The following is a 20,507-nucleotide window of genomic DNA, read 5'->3' as shown; positions in this document are numbered from 1 at the left end:
GTCCAAGTGTATCAATTGTGACACACTTACATATTAAAATAAATCTTTATATTTGGCTTGTTTGACTTTACTTTGTTTCTTTAATGTGACTTTAGGTCTTTCGAACCAGCAACAGTTGTTTGTGTAAGCTAGTAAGGGTTCAACTAAAGAATATTGACTTAAATACAAAAATGTACCTTGTGAATGAAAATAACCAAATCTAATATTAATAATTTGGTATTACATTTTGTATTCATATTGTGTGAAAACGGGATAATTAGAAACAGAGAGGACTTTCATTTTTAAAAAGTATAGATTTAAAACGATGAGGATTAAAGATGGAGAAAAAAACGATGTTCATTCATTTATTCATAAAATATAAAATGTTTTCATCAAAGCATTTTTGACAATAAAACATTACTAAAAAAAGACCTCACATCACACAAGAGCCCGAAAGCCGTTCAAATCAGAGAGTAAAAAATATTCACACTTAAACGTAGCATTCATACTTTTTAGACACATTTACGCTATTTACCCTCAACTTGTTTTGACGTTGTCATGGTGACGCGACATGTTGCAGCAAAGCGCCGTCCCATTCAAATGTACACAGGCTTTCACGCCACCGCGTACCAGGTGACGTCAGAGGGACTCATTGTGGGACCGGGCCGGCAACCGTCACGTCAGACACGTTGTACGCATGTGCGGGGCGTGTTGCTTCCTCGCGTCTAACGTTGCCGTGGAGTGAAGCTCCTCCGGTCCTCCCAGGCGTTATTTCGGCGCAGCACAGCATCGGTGCGGACAGCCGACATGTCAGAAAGTGGGAGCCAGGAAAACGGCGGGGCCGCGAACGGCAACAGCGACGGCCCGACGAGACGAGCCCCCGGACCGCACGTTGGCAACCAAGTGACCGTGGTGCTCGGGGCTCAGTGGGGCGACGAGGGGAAAGGGAAAGTTGTGGACCTGCTGGCACAAGACGCGGATATGGTGTGCAGATGTCAGGTTGGTTTCTCCCCCCCCCCCCACCACCTCCCTCGTACATGCTGCACTTACTTATTTAACTTGTGCCTCCGTTCGCGGCGTTAGCTAACGTTACCGTTGGTCACCGGAAACCCCGCGGGTACCGTTAAACGTTTGGCGTTAGCTTACTCCGGTGGGTGCCAGTTGCACGGCGAGCTAACGGCAATTGGCGAGCTGACCAACGTCTCATTCGGCAACGGGTGTGTTCTCGCAGTTCCGCTAATGTCACCTTGAATCGCGGCTAGCTGCATGCCGAGCTCCTCGGACACGTTTTAATGTCTGTGATGAATTGACTCCGGTCGTGTCACGTGACAAAAAAAGCCGAACGCTCCGGTAGCCAGAGTGACGTCAGGTGAGGCAGTTCGTGCCGGGCTCTCGTGGTGCGTTTGAGGTAGTCGGTTAGCTAGCCAAAAGGTGCCGTTGATTGTAGCCAGAACGTAACAATTGTATTCATGACTCAATTGTATTGTTAGAAGTCTCAATACAACATGTTGCCATCATCTCGTTTCATGTAACATGTTGGCAAACTGTGGTCTTACCCTGATCATGCAGATTACACTTATAACACTATATAAAAATAACTTTTACTTATCATTTCACAGATGCTGGGCGGGGAAATTATGCAAACATGCATGGTGTGTTGATAACATAATAACTACTGGTATAGCTAAGGGCGTAATCATGGTTTAGACATTTGGGGAGGGGGGGGGGGGGGGTCCAAATGAATAACCTTCCCCATCATTTTTTTAAAGCCGGTTTTGGGCTGGTGTGGGCAGGTGTGGTGTAACAGTGATCCTGCGTGTTCTCCTCTCTGGTTGGGCATGTAATATACAGTTTGTACCCCCCCAATGGCTGCGTGGTTACGCCTATGGGTATAGCAGAATTTACAAACTGGTGCTGCATCGACAGCCAATCAGGATTTGGAGCTAATGGCAAGTTGGTATTCCACTTTAGTTCTTAACCACTTCAAAGGCCTGTTATTATTTATCTTATCAAGGTGTATTTATAGTAACATCCGTGTGACTCCCTCACTTGCTCTTCATCTGGATCGGGTCAGCACGTTGGGCCAGTGGCACTTGGTGTTCACTGCAAATACTCCTATGCAAAACTGGTGGATTGTAAAATCTGAAATGCTATGTGTTGTTGTCTTGGGCGTGTTGGCACGGCAACCAGGGCTCTCAGCTTGTTGCCCCGCTGTGTACAGGGGAGATTCCTGTACCTGATCTCTCTCAGCAATAAAGCTCATTATTTGTTTTTGACAGTTTTCCAGCAATACATATTATAGTCAAAGAGTTTCAGAGATGGACATCAAATTTGTTTACAAAGACTAAAGCTCTTCATTCTGCCCCCCCCCCCCTTCCCCCGCAGTTCTTTTTTTTGTTTTGTTTGTTTTTTCTGCGCTCTTTGATGGAAAAACTCTAATGGAGACACTTAGTTATCTTTTGCCTTTCTAACTCATGGGCTGACATCTACGATGAGCTAAATTTGTAACTACATACTTGACACCAGTTTCCTCAGCCTCCAATATAGACCTCAACTTGCAAATCTTCTGGCCGCTTATACCAACTCTGCACGATTAGTTGTCCACGTCGATAAGAAGTTGACACAAGCAGGATTCTTCGGAGCCTCGCACCTTCCTTGTCTCGGCGGTCCTGTCGAGGCAGGAGAGGTGTAAAAATAAACCGCTCTCTGGGAGTGGCCCTGCACAGTGTCCCCTCCACACATCAGGGTGTGCGTGTTTATTGGAGGCCGCCGGAGTCAACAGCGTTGATCTTTTCATAAAATAAGCTTCCGCAGCAGTCTTGCTTGGTGTTCCTTACAGTCCAGACCTCTTTGGTCCGAGAAGTCTTAGTTGGGAAAACAGAGGGTGTGTAGCTGTGGGGGCTGGATACGAGCAAAACACATCCCTGGAGACTGAGTGCAGGAGAGTCGTGGTCCCGTATCATGCTTCACCGACTGAATGGTAGAAATATTTCCTCCTTAACTTCCTTTGTGTCTTAACATGTAAAATAATTAAATTCCAGGTTGTGTTTTGCTGCACTGCTTTAAGAAAAAGTATTGGAATGCCAGAAAGGAAAATATAGCATACCGGTTTTGCATGCTTGTTAAATTATTTTACTAGCTATACAAAAGAGTGAGTGAGAACTGGTTCATCCAGTTAAACAGTTGTGTGTGTGTGTCAATTGAAGACACACTATTTGTACCTCAATGCACACATTGTCTTTTTGTCTCTTTCACTAGACATTTTGGGAAATGGCGGTTGTATACAAAACATTTTTCATCACTTGAGAGGGTTGATTCATAGTGTTTGATACACATGGTTAAAGCAATGAAATAAAATTAATTCATATTCTCTTCACAGAAATAAGTCACAAAGTGCCAGAGGTGGGATCAAGTCACTGTTAGGCAAGTCACAAGCAAGTCTCAAGTCATTGCCCTCGAGTCCCGAGTCAAGTCGAGTCAAAGACGAAGCAAGTCTCAAGTCGAGTCACAAGTCGTGCCATTTTAGTTTCGAGTCATTTCGAGTCCTTTTATTATAGTGGGGACGGGGAACCCTGGGTGATGGTGCGCTGCCTCACAGACCTAGACTACGAAGGGAAGGGTAATGGTGGATCGACTGTGACTGTGTTATAGTACTGTAACGCTCACCCCAATGCTGCAGCGTAAATAAGGAGGCGATGACTGGCTTGCAACTCCGCTGCATTTATTTATATAAAACAACTCAACTTCGGTCACTGTTGGCCGTCACCACGCCGAACGAACACTTCCGCATACACGGCCCCCCAAAACTCGGGTTGTCTCGCGTAACTACAGCTGGTAACGGAGCATAACGTGAACACATGCAACATCTGCATAACTGATTAACTAATAACTTTAACTCAGCTCATTACACTACTTTAAAACGAACGTTGACATAATGTTGGCGAGGATTTCCATCGGAGTCTGAATCCGGGTTCAAAAATCCCGATTTTTGTAACCATGAACGAGCTGTCTCGTTGATACGGTCAAATGGACTGCAGTGATTGGATGTTGTGCAGGCAGCGCGCGCTCTCTGCATACAGGTGGCGCACATTTTTTTGACAGATGCAGATAAACAGAGCGGCGCGTTGGTGTGAAAATGTTATCCCCCAGTTTTGATGGGAAGTAGCAAGTCTTCTCGAGTCAAAAGTCCAAGTCAAGTCACGAGTCATCGGTGTTCAAGTCCAAGTCGAGTTGCAAGTCTTTGTACGTTTTGTCGAGTCGAGTCTCAAGTCATCAAATTCATGACTCGAGTCTGACTCGAGTCCAAGTCACATGACTCGAGTCCACACCTCTGCAAAGTGCTTAATAGAATTATTTCAGAACAGGAGGGAAACGTTTTTAACACACGGGCCACTAATCAAAGTCACTTTTTAAGATACAAAATGGACAGAATTTGTCAGGGGGGGCTAGGGCCACAAGGACCTGGAATTAAAAGCAGACTTGACACACGGTAGTTAAGAGCAATTCTTGTATTTAATCCAGGCAGAGGTTCGGTACACGGGTAATCAGACAGAGGAGGCAGATAAATCCAAGTCGGCATGCAAAGGGTTGCGGGTGGACAGAAAAGGTTCGAAACACGGGCAGGCACACTGGAGGAAATTGCTGGTAAGCTCATGGGAGACAAGAGACAAACTGGCACAGAACAATTCGTTGACAAGGGCTAAATACACAGGGGAACGAGACACAGGTGTAAACAATAAGGGTGGGGCTTGTAATCACGGGGGCGGCGGCACACAGGTAGGCGGTGTCTGAAACGAGAGGGAAGGGTGATTGACAGAAGACACACAGAATCACTTTGTGGCCAAAATCCCCAGTCTGGGTGTTACAGAAATGCACACTCACCAGTAAAATACACTATAAAGACATTTTTCCATTTACTTGAATGAGGTTTTGGCGTTAAAAGAGATAAAACAAACACACCATAAAATGTACAAAAATAATGTGAAGTTTAACCTGCTTGTCTGAACAGGTCTGTAAGGGAGGTAAAATGAAATATGGTTGACCTTAGAGTGCAGGCTGGTAAATAAGGGTGTAGTAGCTCCACCACATATGTAAGATGTTTTATACACTTGTTTAGACACAAATCTCAAAAGCTGTGTAAAAATGTCCAAATCCCATTTTCTCTTTTTATGGCTTAACGGAAATACATCACTCATGCAACTAAATTATATGAACAACTAAATAATAAGTTGTGTCTTGACACAGAATAATATATGATGTTCTCACAGTTTGATGCAACGTTAAAGGTTTTGTTTTCAGTCTGCTACTGAAGTTTATGCAACAACATAAGCTTTACAATAAAACTATATTCACCATCAAAACAAGTAGATTTCTTAGCTGACGATGATGGACGTTCTTGTCAATATGCAACTGCAGATTCCCCCCCAAAAAGTTGCTATGAATCTTTGTTGAGCAAAAGGGAGAACTGCACCGAGGGTTTTATTTTCGACACCGCTCCCATTCAAGCAGTCTTGTGATGGGGTTATTTATGTGGACTTTTAGCCACAGTAGGAAGCCATGTCTTCTCTTTCCTACCAAAGCAAAAGGGTGTGAGGCACATCTTAATCCCCGGTGAAGAGCAGGGTCACACGTGCAGATCAGGTAACGCCCATTAACACCCACAGCCACATCGACAAGATCCCCGAAGAGAATCCTTCCAATGTCGAACCGAACTTCGTCAGGTCAGGTGAGAGGATTCGCCGCGTGATGGGAGCAAGAGATTTATCGGACTGTGAGATGACCACAGTTAAAAGAAGAGCCCCTCTCCCTCCACACACACACACACACACACACACACACCTGTTCCCCCATCTCCACCTTAAGGGTGCTGCTGGGGCCAGAAATGTCACCATGTAGCACATGCTGGGCTTGATTTACCTCCACAGGCTACATCGTTAACAACACGTCCCCGTCACGAGGCGAACCAATCGGAATGGACGCCTCGGGTAGTGAATGGTTCTGCAGCCGTGTTTTTTTTTTCAGCACACAGAGACAATGCTTTCCTCTACTCATCAATGCTTCATTTTTAGTTATTTTTTTCCGTCCCTCCCTGAGCTGCGGAGTGCAACGCCTCAGGGTGCGAAACGTAGAAGCAGAGAGCAGCCAAGAGGGTCAGACTGTGTCGTCCTCCGTCAAGGACTTGCTGTTCTCCTTCTGGGCTCAACTCGTGCATTTTTATCTCCACGGTTAGCTGTGCTTAATCATGCGCAGGCCCGTGTGAAGCGATTTAATAGGCCGATTAATATCCGGAAAGTATGTCCTATTTGACAGTTAAGAAAATAATTGCTATTGAATAATCCGAGGGGTACCGCACTGCTTGTACTTGCAAGTGCATACTTGTTTATCAGCTGGTTGACTTCATGCGAGAACCACTCTCAGCGACATGTTTGTCAGTGAGAGTGGTTCATGTCGAGAATCCCAAAGTGTTGCAGGAATCTCATCAACTCTCGGAGCTTCGGTTCGCTTGTGGCCTTGGTTTTGTCATCCGACTTGTTGTGTGCCAGAGAAAGGCAGAGTGGTTTATCAGAACGCTGCAAATACGACAATTCAATAAGAGGATTGATCGTCTTTCAGTGGAATCTTAACACCAGATGGCCTCGTCTTTATGGATTATATCCAGCACAAATTTAAATGCAGTTTTGTCACTTCAATACGATTCATCAAACATATGTAGTGAGATATATTAATACAATTTAAAGTAGTTCTATTATTTTGGCCATGTTGCTCAGCTCTCGTTCTAAAACAACATGTTTTTATGCAGCGTTGGATTGTCCCAGATTTACATTCCGTGCAATCCGTGGTAAATACAAGACTTTACTTCTCTACAAACAGGTTTGTTAGTGAGTTAGTGCTTCATTGAGATCCTTTTTGAGATGTGAGTGAACTTTTGGACACTCAACAGATGGGTTACGTGGGATGCTTGTCACTGCTCGACAAAGCATTGAGCCCGCCTTCCCGCTCTAACTAACAGAAGTTGCAGAGCCCCCATTGTGTGTGTGTGGGTTTGTGTTTGTCTCCTCACTGCTGCCCGTCTCCTCCCCGCAGGGCGGCAACAACGCGGGACACACGGTGGTGGTGGACTCGGTGGAATACGACTTTCACCTCCTCCCCAGCGGCATCATCAACCCCAAGGTCACCGCCTTCATCGGTGCGTACCTCCCCAAGTCTGAGTAACACATTTCACACTTGACATTTGTGCCACAGAAACACACACACACACACACACACACACACACACACACACACACACACACACATTTACGCAATGGTGCAGAAGCTCATTCCAAGGAATTATTTTCCTCGCTGCTTTATGATCCGGCCTCCATTTTGCCGACCGCTTGACTCAGCGCCACTCTGCATCCCATTTACCCGTCTGCAGTAACTTCATTAGCTAATGGCACATTACCTTTTTTCTTTCTGGCTTCCACATCAGCACTTTGCCTTGTAGCCTTGATGCTAAATCACATCTATGCTTTTACCTCTTTGATAGAGTTTCAGAGCTGGCCACACCCGCCCAAGCTAGTCAAATAGGACAAAGGTTGCAGGAAGCTGTACTTCTTAACCATTAACATCAGAAGTGTGCAACGTTTTCCCAGTAATACATTCAACTCTTGGAAGCTTTCACCCAGCTGTACTATAATTGTATACTTTAGTGCTGTCCTATTCTCTCAGCTTAATTCAAACTCTGCGACTCGAACCTCCCAAAACCCTGAAAATGCACGGAGTGAGCTGAGGGGATCGTTTCTGTGTCCCTGCGTCGATGTGTTACGACTCTTTTCATTTTCCTTTCACTGCAGTAAAAACTGCGTCTGGATTATCTTGCAGTAAATGGATGGAAAATTGGAACTAGAGATCTAGCACCTCATTCCTAACGATGCTGTTTTTTTGACTTTCGTAGCCGCGGGTGTGATTGTATGCATGTGATCTTCAGTCAGTCAGTTTTTCCATGGCTGTCCCTGACTGAAATATTGTAGCAGCAGGATTGCGGATCAGGCATTCATAGTCTCCAGATGATGCACCCTCAAGATCTAAAGGATCGCCTGGCATTGAAACCTTAACCTTGAGTAAAGCTCTTACTGCTGTCTTAACTTGGCGCTCTAATCACTTATTGGGACATCTCGTCATTTTGAACAGATAATCTACATTTAAAGCTAAACATTTTGTGTCATTGGTGTTGTTGTGTCTCACGGTTGCACAGAAGGACAAACATTGATAATTCATAGTTGTTTCATTGTGGAAAACATGTTGCTGTTTATTACGCCGTCATTGTCATCTTTGTGTGTAATTAAACTTAATTCATTGTAATTAAAAGCACATTCATGGCCTCCAGCAGTCGGAGCAAATCTGTATTCAGGTCTTTTGTTCCCTTTGAGCCGCAAATACTTTTATCTCTCACATTTATTCCTACAGTGCCTCTAAAACAGTTTGTTGAGGTTGTTTTTTGCCATTTCCCACAATTCTCGCATTTAATTTGTCAAAAGCACTTAACAAACCTCCTTCAGTTAATCCAACCCAATGAAAGCGTTAACCAGGGTGAGCTGTTGAGCTGTTTGACTCCTCCTGTGAGGACACGGAACTTCAGATCCACCATTAAAGGCCTTTTAGACTGTGTTAGCAACAACAATCATGACCGTTTATTTCACCCAAACACCGTGTGCAAAATGCAGTGCTGGAAATTAATTTGCGTTTACTCAAGTACTGTACTTTGAAGATACTTCACTTGAGTATTTAACCTTTACATCTAGTTTTTCCGGTGGGGTGGATGGGACGTGAAACTTTAAAAAGTAATTCATGAAGAATAAAGATCTTCCTCTGATTTAACTTTTGTTCCATAACTCATTGATTTGTGTGTACAACCAGTGAGGAGAGTTCTATCATGACTTTGTATGAAGAAGTGTATCTTTGCACACATCTATCAAACCGTGTCTGATTCCTAGGAAACTTTAACCTTAAACAGCAGCTGTGACTCAGGAGTTAGTCACGAGGTGTGCGCTTCACACCCCCTCTTTGAAGTGTCCTTGAGTAGCGGCAAACAAGTTTGTCCCGTGAGGGAGGAAGTGACTTTGTGAAGTCTGGTAAATATTTTTATAAATTTTTTTTCACCTCAGGCAACGGTGTTGTGATCCATCTGCCGGGCCTGTTTGAAGAGGCAGAGAAGAACGAACGCAAAGGAAAAGGTGAGATGTTTCAAACACGTATAGCAGAACACAAAGGAGGAATGTGGTTAAAATAAATATAAAACAAAGACATAATATAAACTCAAAGTTTATGTGTGTGTAGGTCTTATTGAGTGGGAGAAGAGGTTGGTCATCTCAGACAGAGCACATATTGGTAAGTCCTGTGTGTGTGTGTGTGTGTGTGTGTGTGTGTGTGTGTGTGTGTGTGTGTGTGTGTGTGTTAGGGGGTCTGTGTCTGTGTGTGACACAGAGTGGTGTGTGTGTGTCCCCTCTCTTCCTCCTCTGCAGTGTTTGACTTCCACCAGGCAGTTGATGGTGTTCAGGAACAGCAGAGAAAAGAGCAAGCAGGCAAAAAGTAAGAAACCTGTTCCCCTCACTTCATCGGTTCCTCCGCTTTGATCAGGGATCACAAAAAACACCATCTAATCAATACTTTTATAATAACAATGCATCAAATGTGACTTTCACTGCTCTAAAAATCTGATTTCATTAAAAAAAACAGCCACAGAAGACACAGTTGGACAATATGTCGTCTTCTTTATAACGATGAAACCAGAAGTCGAATTTTCCTTTTTATTTTGCACATCATTTCATTGTCTCTTTCCTCATGTAAAGAAATGTCTTTCGACGGTGACGCCCAAGCTTTTAATCCCCCCCGGAGGCCTCCTCTGGGAGGAGGGTGTAGCAACAGGTGGGGTTTATGAGCAGGGTGTCAGAGAGAGGAGCGTTGCTCCATCAGCTCCCTGTTCAGGGCTTTACTTTGAAGTATTTCATCTAGTTAATCCAGGTATTCATGTTCTATTCAACACCCTTCTGATACGATCATATTCAAGTAACAAATTAGGCCGAGCAGTGACCCACACCGGCGTATGTGAGGAATGTTGAGCCGAGTCTGTGGTGCATTCACAATGTTAAGAGAGATCCGGTGTGCTCCTCCCCCAAAGTGCCTCAGCCACAAAAATACCTGAATACCCAAAGTGAGTGAGTGAGAGAGTGAGTGAGTGAGTGAGAGGGCTCCTGATCTGTTTTCTTAAAAACTAGAAACACTGATGAAGGAAATATACTGTAGTTTCTTCTCTTTTTTTTAAAGTAAGATGCTGAACTATTTAACCATCAGCAAAGAGAAAAGCAGCAGTCTGATTTCCACAGTTAAAACAAATTAACAGGACACTGCAGCTTTAGTCTTATGCTGATGTAGAAAATGCTCATTTTAATGCAAAGTAAAGCATTTATTAAATTGATCGTCATTTAGCTTGATATCTGTGTCCCCGCCCTCTTCCTGTCTCTCTTGGTCCTGTGCAGCCTGGGCACAACAAAGAAGGGGATCGGCCCTGTGTATTCAGCCAAAGCAGCGCGCAACGGCCTCAGGATATGCGACCTGTTGGCTGACTTTACTCAGTTCTCTGAAAGGTCTGTGCACGTAGTACGGGATCATGTTCCCAATCGACCTTCAGGTCACAAAGTAACTCAACGCTTGCAAGTTGTTGTTTTTTTAACTGGGCCCTCGGGTTAATTGCAGCTGATTACTCGTGCTTGTTGCAGGTATAAAAGTTTGGCCCAGCAGTACATGTCCATGTACCCGACTCTAAGGATTGACACAGAAGGAGAGCTTGACCGGTTAAAGGTAGTTCAGGTTCAACACTTTTAATTAAAAAAAAAAACCTACAATGACTGCTGGCTTTGGTGCAGTGACACGCTGTGTGATTTGCAGGACTATGGGGAGCGGATCAAGCCCATGGTGAGAGACGGCGTGCACTTCATGTACGAGGCTCTTCACGGCCCTCCTAAAAAGATCCTGGTCGAAGGCGCCAACGCCGCGCTGCTGGACATCGACTTCGGTCTGTACATCACAATTAAGCCTCCTTTACTCCCAACAGAAACGTTTGAAAATACGCCGCCACCCTCGTGCTATCTCTCTCTCTCCTCTGGGACACAAATGTCATTTCTAATTACCAAGCGCTGCCCGACCTCTCTCTGTCTGACTGGTCTTATCTACACTTCAATAAAAAATGTGGCCACAGCGGCATCAATCTTTATCTGGATCACCACCAATCGAACGTAGGCGCTCTCGGATTTTGGCCGCTTGCAGGAAGTCAGTGTTTAGCCAAAGAGCACTTGGGCGGAACGACAGACACGCGAGCCGCTGGACCGGTTCTTCTGTGATTAAGCAACAATGTGGGAAGCACCCAGCTTCCAAAGGAGGGAACCCGGGATCCTTGCTTTCAGCACAGAGCAGTGAGAGACGGTTTCCTAAGGGCACCATTATTTCAATCTCTGTCTGTGAGAGTTTTAAAGAGTTCAAGTCATTCAATGTGATATTTTTCTCTCCTTTCCATGGAATCCTGGGGAAATCACAGCTCGTAATATACAATTATGTCATCCGAGTTCTTATTGCACGCACAGGCAGAATAAAAAGGATTTACCGTTTGACTATTCATTGATCTACTAGAAAATATGCTATGTTGTGATATTTTTGTTTTTGGCAAAATCTTCCATCCGTTGTGGTCGGTTCCATGTGAACACGGATGAGTTGACGCTCAATCACCGCGATGAATCTGTCATGAGTCACCCTGCAGAATGAGTAATGGTCGGCATGCTGTCGTTTGCAGGGACGTACCCTTTCGTGACCTCGTCTAACTGCACGGTGGGCGGAGTGTGTACGGGCCTCGGGATGCCGCCTCGCAACGTGGGGAACGTTTACGGGGTGGTGAAGGCGTACACCACCAGGGTCGGCATCGGGGCCTTCCCTTCAGAGCAGAGGAACGTAAGAGGACACGCAGCGGGAACCCGTGACCGCCGATGTGCAAACGGGACCCTTTTGCTACGCAGACAAATAGTTTATCACAGGAAAAGTGGTGGATAAACTCTGACCTCTTTTAAATCTGCACTGCTGTGTTTGTGTGAAATAACGCCGTGTGATGATTTTATGGTTAATATAAGACGCCGTGAACTAAAACGCGACCGTCACTCGCGTGCCATAGAACCATGTGAGGTGCTCTAATCATTTTCGCACTCGTCTGCCCTCGCCTTCAGGAGGTCGGCGAGCTCCTTCAGACCCGAGGGAAGGAGGTGGGCGTGACCACGGGCAGGAAGAGACGATGCGGTTGGCTGGATCTGGTGCTCATCAAATATGCCCACATGATTAATGGCTTCACCGCGTGAGTTCAGCGTGGCCGTGTGTGGTCTCCATTGATTTGTTTATGATGAATTTGTTGCGGTACAAAGTTTATCTTGAGTGTTTATGAGAGGGCATTTAGTAGAATAGATCATTATGGGAGGGGGGAGATGAGCGAGGTGGTTGTTTTGTTATATGTGTGACTATATATATTTTCAGAGTGAGTTATGCATCCAGTCGTATAACCTTCCTGTCGTAACCTTTTGTGACCCCCAGATTAGCGCTCACCAAGTTGGACATACTCGACGTGCTGGCAGAGATCAAAGTGGGCATTTCGTACAAAGTCGACAACAAAACTATACCTTATTTTCCAGGTAATGAGTAGTTCTTATATTCCAGCTCACGTTCTTTCCAACAGTTGCTCAGGATTCAGGTACACGAGCTGGTTTAACAACTTGGATCTCAAGTAATTTAAAGACCACCTTAATCGTTCACGTAACCAAGCGTGTTTCCCAAAGGTGACACGATGTCTTGAGACTTGTCTTGAGTTTTCTCAGCGATGCGTCTCTGCCTTCAGTGGATAAAATGTCAAAACTCTCGCTTCCTCTTCTTCCAGTCTTCACAGTTATTTATAGAGAGCTCCATTTCTAGGAGAAAACCTATTGATCTGTTGTCATAGCTGTTTGATTGTGGTCTCCTGTAAAACTGATGGTGTGATGTTACCCACCCCCCCCCCCCTCCTCCCCTGGCATTGATTCTGAGCCAGCCAATCAGGAGGTGCTGCAGCACGTGGAGGTCCAGTATGAGACGCTGCCCGGCTGGAACAGCGACACCTCGGCTGTGAGAAGCTTTGAGGAGCTGCCCGAGAACGCTCAGAAATATGTCCGCTACATCGAGGAGAAAGTGGGAGTGCCTGGTACGCACACACACACACACACACACACACACACACGCGCATTGATAGAATACCTTTACAGATTTACATTAGGATTTTATCCGTCAGACCTGATCAAAAACACGTTCAACTTCACTTTCTGAGAATCCAAGTACGTTATATGTGATCTTTTCTTGCAGTTTTGTATCGTCATATTTCATTTCTTTTACTTTTAATTTCTAGCTAAAGTCTTTAAAAAAAAGAAAAGAAAAAAAAAAGGAGCAAGTTTAGTTCAGGCTGCCGGTGAATATCAAGAGCGCCATCTGGTGGACCACGAGGCCAACCACAACAAAAGCTCTGCTGTCACTTTTACAAATCATTTATTTCTATTTTCCAATAAATTTGTGACCGTCTTGATTTAATAGTTTAAACGTTCAAATCATCTCAGACATCAAAAGCAGCTGAAAAGAAATGCGTTTTTCTCTTATTGAAATGATTCCATTCACACGTGTAGACGTCCAAGGTCGGAAGTGGAGACGTGCTGCTCGCTGCTCACCTCTGCTTCTGTTTCCTCAGTCAAGTGGATCGGAGTGGGCAAGTCCCGGGAGTCCATGATCCAGCTGTTCTAGACGAAGGGAGGACCACACCGAGCAAAGAGGATGCACATCAGCGACTGCTCCTCAACTGTCCTCCTTCTAAACCTCCCTACCACCCCCCCGCTCCACACACACACATATATACACACACGCTCCGACACACACAGCCTACCTACCTGGACATGCCATGTCTGCTCTCAACGCTTTAACACTGCATCTTCAGACTGACACCTCTCCGGATCAGACTGACCTCCGTTGGGATTTTTTTTTAACAGTTTTAAAAAGTCATCGCAGCCTTTTATCCCCGCCGCCCGTCAGGCCTGACAGCGGCCTCCAGAGAGACGGACTCAGACGCAGACGCTCGGGTCAAGCTGTTCCAGCGTGTTTTTCTTAACCGATGCGCTGTGCCGGTCTGGCGTGAATCAGTTTTAACCTCTGCACTTTAAATGCTCTGGACTGCACCTGCTTTATGTTTAATTCTGCCAGGTGTACAACAACCGACGCGATAAAGGGATCTATTTAATATTTTTAATGTGTTATTGTCTCACCAGACTCCTCGTCATTCAGCCAAAAGATTCGTAGCTAGCGACTGTGTGGAAAGTTTCCCATGAACATATACAGAAATATAACAGGTGTATAACCAATCAATGCAGTCAGCCGACATACTTAACAATCATTTGATTATTTATTCGGGGCATTTCTTTGCCCTTTCAATACAATAAGTGTACAAGAAGGCAATGGCAACTTTAAAAAAAAGAAACGTGTATCAGTTGATCGATAAATACTCTTTAACGATGTTGGTCATCTTTCTTTTTTTTTTTTGGTCCAGGATTCTGGCGTTTGTCATAATGCACATCTTCACAAAAAGGAAAAACAAAGGTTTAGGGTTGCATTTTGTCTTCAAAAGCAAGTTTCACTGATGATGAGGCATCATGCAAATAAAAGACCTGCTGGAAAGGACGGGGGCGGGGGGAACCTCCCATCCCTACGTGTTGGTAGTGTTTGTGCAGATCATTTAAAAAAAAGCCTTATGTAGCTACTTATGTGCTTTTTTTGGAGCAGTTCAACAAATGAAAACATGTACACGTAAACTGTAAAAGTGGGTGAATCAAATATCGTTATTATTTAGATGACACTGCCAGCAATCGGATCACAATAACTTGGTAATAATGAGTTGTGGTTAATTCCAACATTGCAATAATGTGCATCTAACAACATATCCGCTCATTATGGACTTAAAAAACAGCATGTGGCGGCCTTGAGTTTGATGAGACTGAAACTGACTTTGATATTGCACATGAATGTGGCATTAGACTTGGGGAAGTTCTCCACAGAAGACCTGCAGCTGCCTCCTGGAGATGAGTTCACTGACCTCTTGTGCAACTTTTAGTAAAACCAACAAGCTTTTGTGGAATAAATGTCCGATGTTTGCACACAGCTGTCGTGCCAAGTTTAACGAAAGAAAGCTATTGTTGTGAGGAAGCAGCTAAATCATCACACATGTATTTGTTTTCTGTTTTCATTCTAACACACAATTCAGAATAAAGGGATGACGGAAGCGTTTCTTTCAGTATTTTGAAAGAAGTCGGTGGATTTAGTCAAATCTGGAAAAAAAGTCGCCTCCGCTGAGCGAAACCCGACCACTCGGACTGACTCATTCTTCTCAGGATATTGATTAAAAAGTGTTTTAACTATGCTGTTTTTGTCTTGAGCTTGTGTGTAAAAGCAGTGGGACACGCTCTCAGCAACCTTTAATGTTAGAAGTCCCTGAAAGTCTGTCACGTAATTCACAAACTTTCGGTCAGGATGGACAGTTTTTTTTGGTGTGACCTTGTCTGCAGCAGGATGTTCTCTCTCTGATGTGTTGTAATGCACATTTTTCCCTTTAAGCGCTCACACTGCCAACTCGTCACTGAATCCTCTTTACTACCTGAAGATCTGTCTTTATCTGCCTTTCTTTACTTTTTTTATTTTCCCTCACTGTTCAGCCCATTTTAATTTGAAGGGCGGACTTCAATCTTGACACCAGGTTCTGACTAAATGAATGTTTTAGTCTTTATATGCAGCATATTTACACAGAAATCCTCATGTTAACTCTTCTGTTCTGTCAAAACCGTGACATGCAGTTATTGCCTTTTTTGTTTTGCCAGTTAAGTCATTTTCAGGTTGGGGGAAAAAAAAAAGTTTCCTGACGATGTCTCCTGTCGAGATGTTTTTTTGTGTCTTTGGAAACTTTGGGATCACCGCTTTGAATTTGAATTAAAGCTCTGTGGTTTGGAACAATGTTTGGCTGCAAAGTAGGAGTTTGTCAAATGGGTGGGGCTTAATTATTATTAACAGGCTCATATCTTTTATATATATATATACAGTATATCAATCAAAAGCCATTAAAAACCAGAATGCCGACATTGACATGTTGAACAGTGGTGTGTCTAGAAACAAATATCTCGCTTTTCCTTTTTGGATGTCTATGAAATGCTGTGGTAAAATGCTTGTTTACTTTAGTTTGTCAGTATTTGATTTTTCTTTTTATTAATAATGTGACATACAGAGACCAGCTCTCTTCATGAGCACCAGAGGGAGCCGTTTCCCCATAAATGAAGGCTCAACGCTGGTTCATTAAAGAGTTTCTCTCCTTAGGAACCTTTCATGGAAGATCGAGATCATGAAACAACATACAAAGAAGCTTTATTTACAATATGAATGCAATGAGAGGTCCGACAAACAAACAGCTGAAACCCCCCCCCCCCCCACCTCTCGGTTAGTGTTTGCTATTAAAACCGTGACTGCGGTTTGGCTTGGACCACAGCCTCACCTGCAGCTCATTTCCCTGCCGTCACCGAGCTTCCTCTCCTCATTTGACTGCATCTGAGTGCAGCAACAACCTCCGAAAACCCACAATCACAAAGAATTTGATGCTTTCCGCCCGCCTTCAGAACCTGAACGAGCACAAAAGCACCCCCCCCCCCCCAACCCAACCCAACCGTGTTTTACGTAAACTGGACACTCTCTGCCAAATGACCCGGAAGAGTGAGGACGTCCCATTGGACAAACTGTGTCACCTTGAAGCGCACACACACACACACACACACGCGGTGGCACCTGGCATGACGCCTGGCCTTCCTCTGGACTGTGTGACCGCTTTGAAGAGAGGCCGGTGCGGCGCCGTGATTTCGGGGTCGGGCTGATTCTGTGACCATCCGCCCCCCCTCCTTCCTCTTTTACCCCCCTCAACATCTATCACCCCCCCCCCCCCCCTTCCCTTGCACCTCCCTCCCCACCCCTGCTTGTACCGCTCATTCAAATCCTCTCAACCTCTGCACCCCAACAGCCAACCCCTTCATCCTTTCTATGCACGGCTCCCCCCTCCTCCCTCCTTCATTTGAATTCCACAGTGAGGCCTCTTTGTCCAATGGCTGCCGCTGCATTGTGCTGCAAAGGGAAGCAGAGTAAATGGACAAGCAAATGAGTTTTCTCCTTCAGCCAAAACTCTCTCACACGCTCACACACACACACTCTCACCTACATGCAACTACACACAAACCTGTACGCAGCTTCTTGCTTTTCTTGGGTTGAACTTCTTTGCTCTGTGTGTACGTGACCTTTTGACCATGAAATGAAAGGCCTCTAACTAAGGAGAGTGTTCACAAATCAACACGTCCATCATGTCCCTCATTAATCCCTGAGCCCTGCTGCTGCTGCTTTTTAATATGATCGAACTCATTCCAGGAAACAGTTCTTGTAAACCTGCATTATTAGATTATTTTATTTATTATCACCTTGAGATTAATACTTAAAGTGGTATGCTAATTATGTAAGCAAATAATGACCTCATTTGCACACTCGGCAGACACGGAGCAACATAAGCCTTTATGGCGGTTAGAGTGAACCAAAAACAGGGATGTTTTGAGCCGTAAGCAACCAAAGCAACGAGCTGGAAGGCCTTAGGGAGGTACGTCGCTACGACTGAGACCTTTCACATCAACGCTGAATAACCTGAATAAAACGATAAAATGTAGATTAGTGAAACCTTAATAATCCACGAGGGTCTCGATGTGATTTAACATCTTCAGTCAGTTACATAGAAAGTAACAACATGATATTAGAAGCACAGAAGAAAGATGTCAAATCTCACAAAGTGGAGTCGTTTAATGTGTTAAAAGAAAAAAATCATTCTGCGAATAGAGGAAAAACAATGTTGGTCACGGCATCCCTCGGTAGATTCACAGATGCTGATTCATTGATTGAAACACTACGATATTTAACACGTTGACTTTCTTTTACATTTGATCACCTTTGTCCAAAGTAGCATAGTGGTATCCATCTTTGCATCTGATTCTGAACAATACATTCAATTAGTGTCAAACTACCTATAAACAGAACAGATACAACTGGTTTCCTCCAGCCGCCCCCCCCCCCCCACCCTCCCCCCTCCCCTCAGGTGCGCTAAAGACACACCTGTCTAGGTCCGCGAGGCGAGGACGAGCTCCGATAAGGACACTCAGGTAGACGTTACTCCTCCATATGTTTCTATCGATGCTCTGAATGTTCACACTCGCCCGCAGGTGGAAATATTGATTTCACGAGGTTCTCCTCAAACTCCTGTTTTCTCCTCTCGGGTTGACAAGATCTGACCTTTGTGTGCAAAAAGGTCAAAAGGCTTCTAGCAGTTAGGTCACATTCTCACATTTAAAAAGGGACGTTCTACCCCGAAGCAAGTTGAAAGTAAATGTTATATTATCTATAACTTTTGGCCCAGGGTCACAACTCCTGCAAAATGAATAGAAGATCACCATTATTTCAGCACTGTCCTCATCTCCCATGTGATGGCAAGCACTACCAAAACCACTAAAATTAGAATGCTGGGTGCTTTGAGGGGGGGTTTTGCACCACTGCCGCGGTGCTCTTGAGCAACCCGGAGCCTCCCTTCCTGCTGCCGACCCTTGCCTGTAACCTCTCTGTGGAATGTGTGGCTGTAAAAAGCCTGTAAAGTAGCTTTTACTCAATATCTCTCGTGACCCTCCTTCACCTGCTTCAATTCTTCTCCCCCTCCCCATCTCTCCCCCCCCCCCCCCCCTGCCCCCCCCCACCCTCTCCTGAACTCTGGGCGCTCCAACCGCAGCAGATGTGTGTCGGCCGTCGCTGTTAACAGCTGTCGGCTCTTATATCAGGCCCTGCTTTACCATCCCCGCCCCCCCCCCCCCCCCCCCCCTCACACACACACACCAAGCCTCAGTACGCGCGCCGCTCACCGCCGTCACACGCCGTCACGCGCCGTTGTGCTACAAACCCAAAGGGTGAAATCCAACCTGCCCGCATTGATATAACAATCAATATCGGTAACATCTGGGGCTGCACACATGTTCAGCCTGACAACCAATCATTCTGCTCTCCGTTCTGACTAAGTTTCTTGACTTTATTCAAATTCACAGCGGGACTGATGATTTGGAATCTATCAGGGTGTATTAGTGCCATGTGGTCATAGTGACCTTTCAAAGCGATAATGATCGACCCCTATTGATTCATCGGCACTTTTAGCGATCTATTATTTATTTTTGTTGCCTTCTAGTTCTCATGTCATTGTTCCCATAATTGTGCGTTATGTGCATCATGCCCCGAGGTTTGACACGGCCTCCACGCACAACCTTTTGTGACCCGCACGCCCACCTGCAGCGGCCATTGATCAGGTGTGTGTGTGTGTGTGTGTGTGTCTGTGGCAGAGAAGCTCTCTATTGTTCTGCCTGCTCTTCTCTCAGCACCACTGTATACACGTTTGTGGATGTGGACTTTCCCCAAAGCGCGCACGGTTATCTCCACTTCTTCTCTATGACGCCAGTGGGAACCGTGGGGCGGTGGGGGCGGGGGGGGGGGGGGAGTGAACACTTTGAAATGTCTCCAAAGGACACTAACATGATTGTCCGGCCTAAACTCCACTTTATCTAACCTCATTGTTCCTTTCTGGCATCCATCCCCTGCTCAGCATCTGGCCGCAGTCCAAGGGCCTCGCTGTCCGTCTCTGGCAGCTCCGTCCCGCGCCTGTTGTCCCCCCCCCCGCCCCCCCCCCCCCCCCACCCGCTGCTACACCCTTCCCTCAGCTGAAAACACACTTAAAGTCCAGCGCTTTATTGGGGCCCCCACGCACCGTTCCTCCCGATCCCGGGGGCCTGTAAGCTCCCGACCCCCCCCACCCCCCACCCCTCCGACCTCCAATCCCACCCGAGGGGGCCCCCCCCAGCCTCTGCCCCCCCCCCCGAGCTCTTACCTCTCTCCCCGTCCCAGCTGCTGCCGCCGTCCCAGCAGTCCGGCCCCAGCATGAGAAGCCGAGCAGCTGTTGATCGATGGGCAGCCGGGGCCAACGCCGGCCTGCCCCCTCCCCTGACCTCCTACCCTCACACGCACACACAGCCACACACACACACACACACGCACACAGATGCACGCACACACTCCCCGGGGAGGCAACAGATGGGGGGGGGGGGTGGGGGTCAGCCAGAGGAAAGGGGCGTGGCTAACAACAGGGCTGGGTTAGGTGCGCCGTTGTGTGCGTCTGGGTCCGTATCTGTGTGTCACATATCTTATTCCACAATTAGACGGACAGGTCCAGGCATGTTTTCTGCATGTGTGCGCGTGCGTGTGTGTGTGTGTGTGTGTGTGCGTTTGAGGGGCTGTGGGTGGACATTTGCTCGCCGCGTGTCTCCAGTATGGACAGGTGTTGGCGTCAGCAGTGT

At 45.8% G+C, this 20,507-nt stretch overlaps 1 protein-coding gene across 1 annotated transcript; it reads left to right on the top strand.

Annotated features, from left to right (window-relative positions):
• Positions 1 to 786: 786 nt before the first annotated feature.
• On the top strand, positions 787 to 16,064 carry adss2 (adenylosuccinate synthase 2). The gene is made up of 13 exons (XM_037465007.2): positions 787 to 978; positions 7,063 to 7,165; positions 9,126 to 9,194; positions 9,298 to 9,348; positions 9,483 to 9,549; positions 10,497 to 10,604; positions 10,737 to 10,818; positions 10,906 to 11,032; positions 11,804 to 11,958; positions 12,228 to 12,352; positions 12,586 to 12,683; positions 13,076 to 13,225; positions 13,760 to 16,064. Exons 1-13 carry the CDS (start codon positions 787 to 789, stop codon positions 13,810 to 13,812), a joined length of 1,380 nt encoding a protein of 459 aa, XP_037320904.2. The 3' UTR covers positions 13,813 to 16,064.
• Positions 16,065 to 20,507: the final 4,443 nt, after the last annotated feature.

This window comes from Pungitius pungitius, chromosome 13, assembly GCF_949316345.1.
Source record: "Pungitius pungitius chromosome 13, fPunPun2.1, whole genome shotgun sequence".
Lineage (NCBI taxonomy): Eukaryota > Metazoa > Chordata > Actinopteri > Perciformes > Gasterosteidae > Pungitius > Pungitius pungitius.
This window is presented reverse-complemented; position numbering and strand designations above follow the sequence as displayed.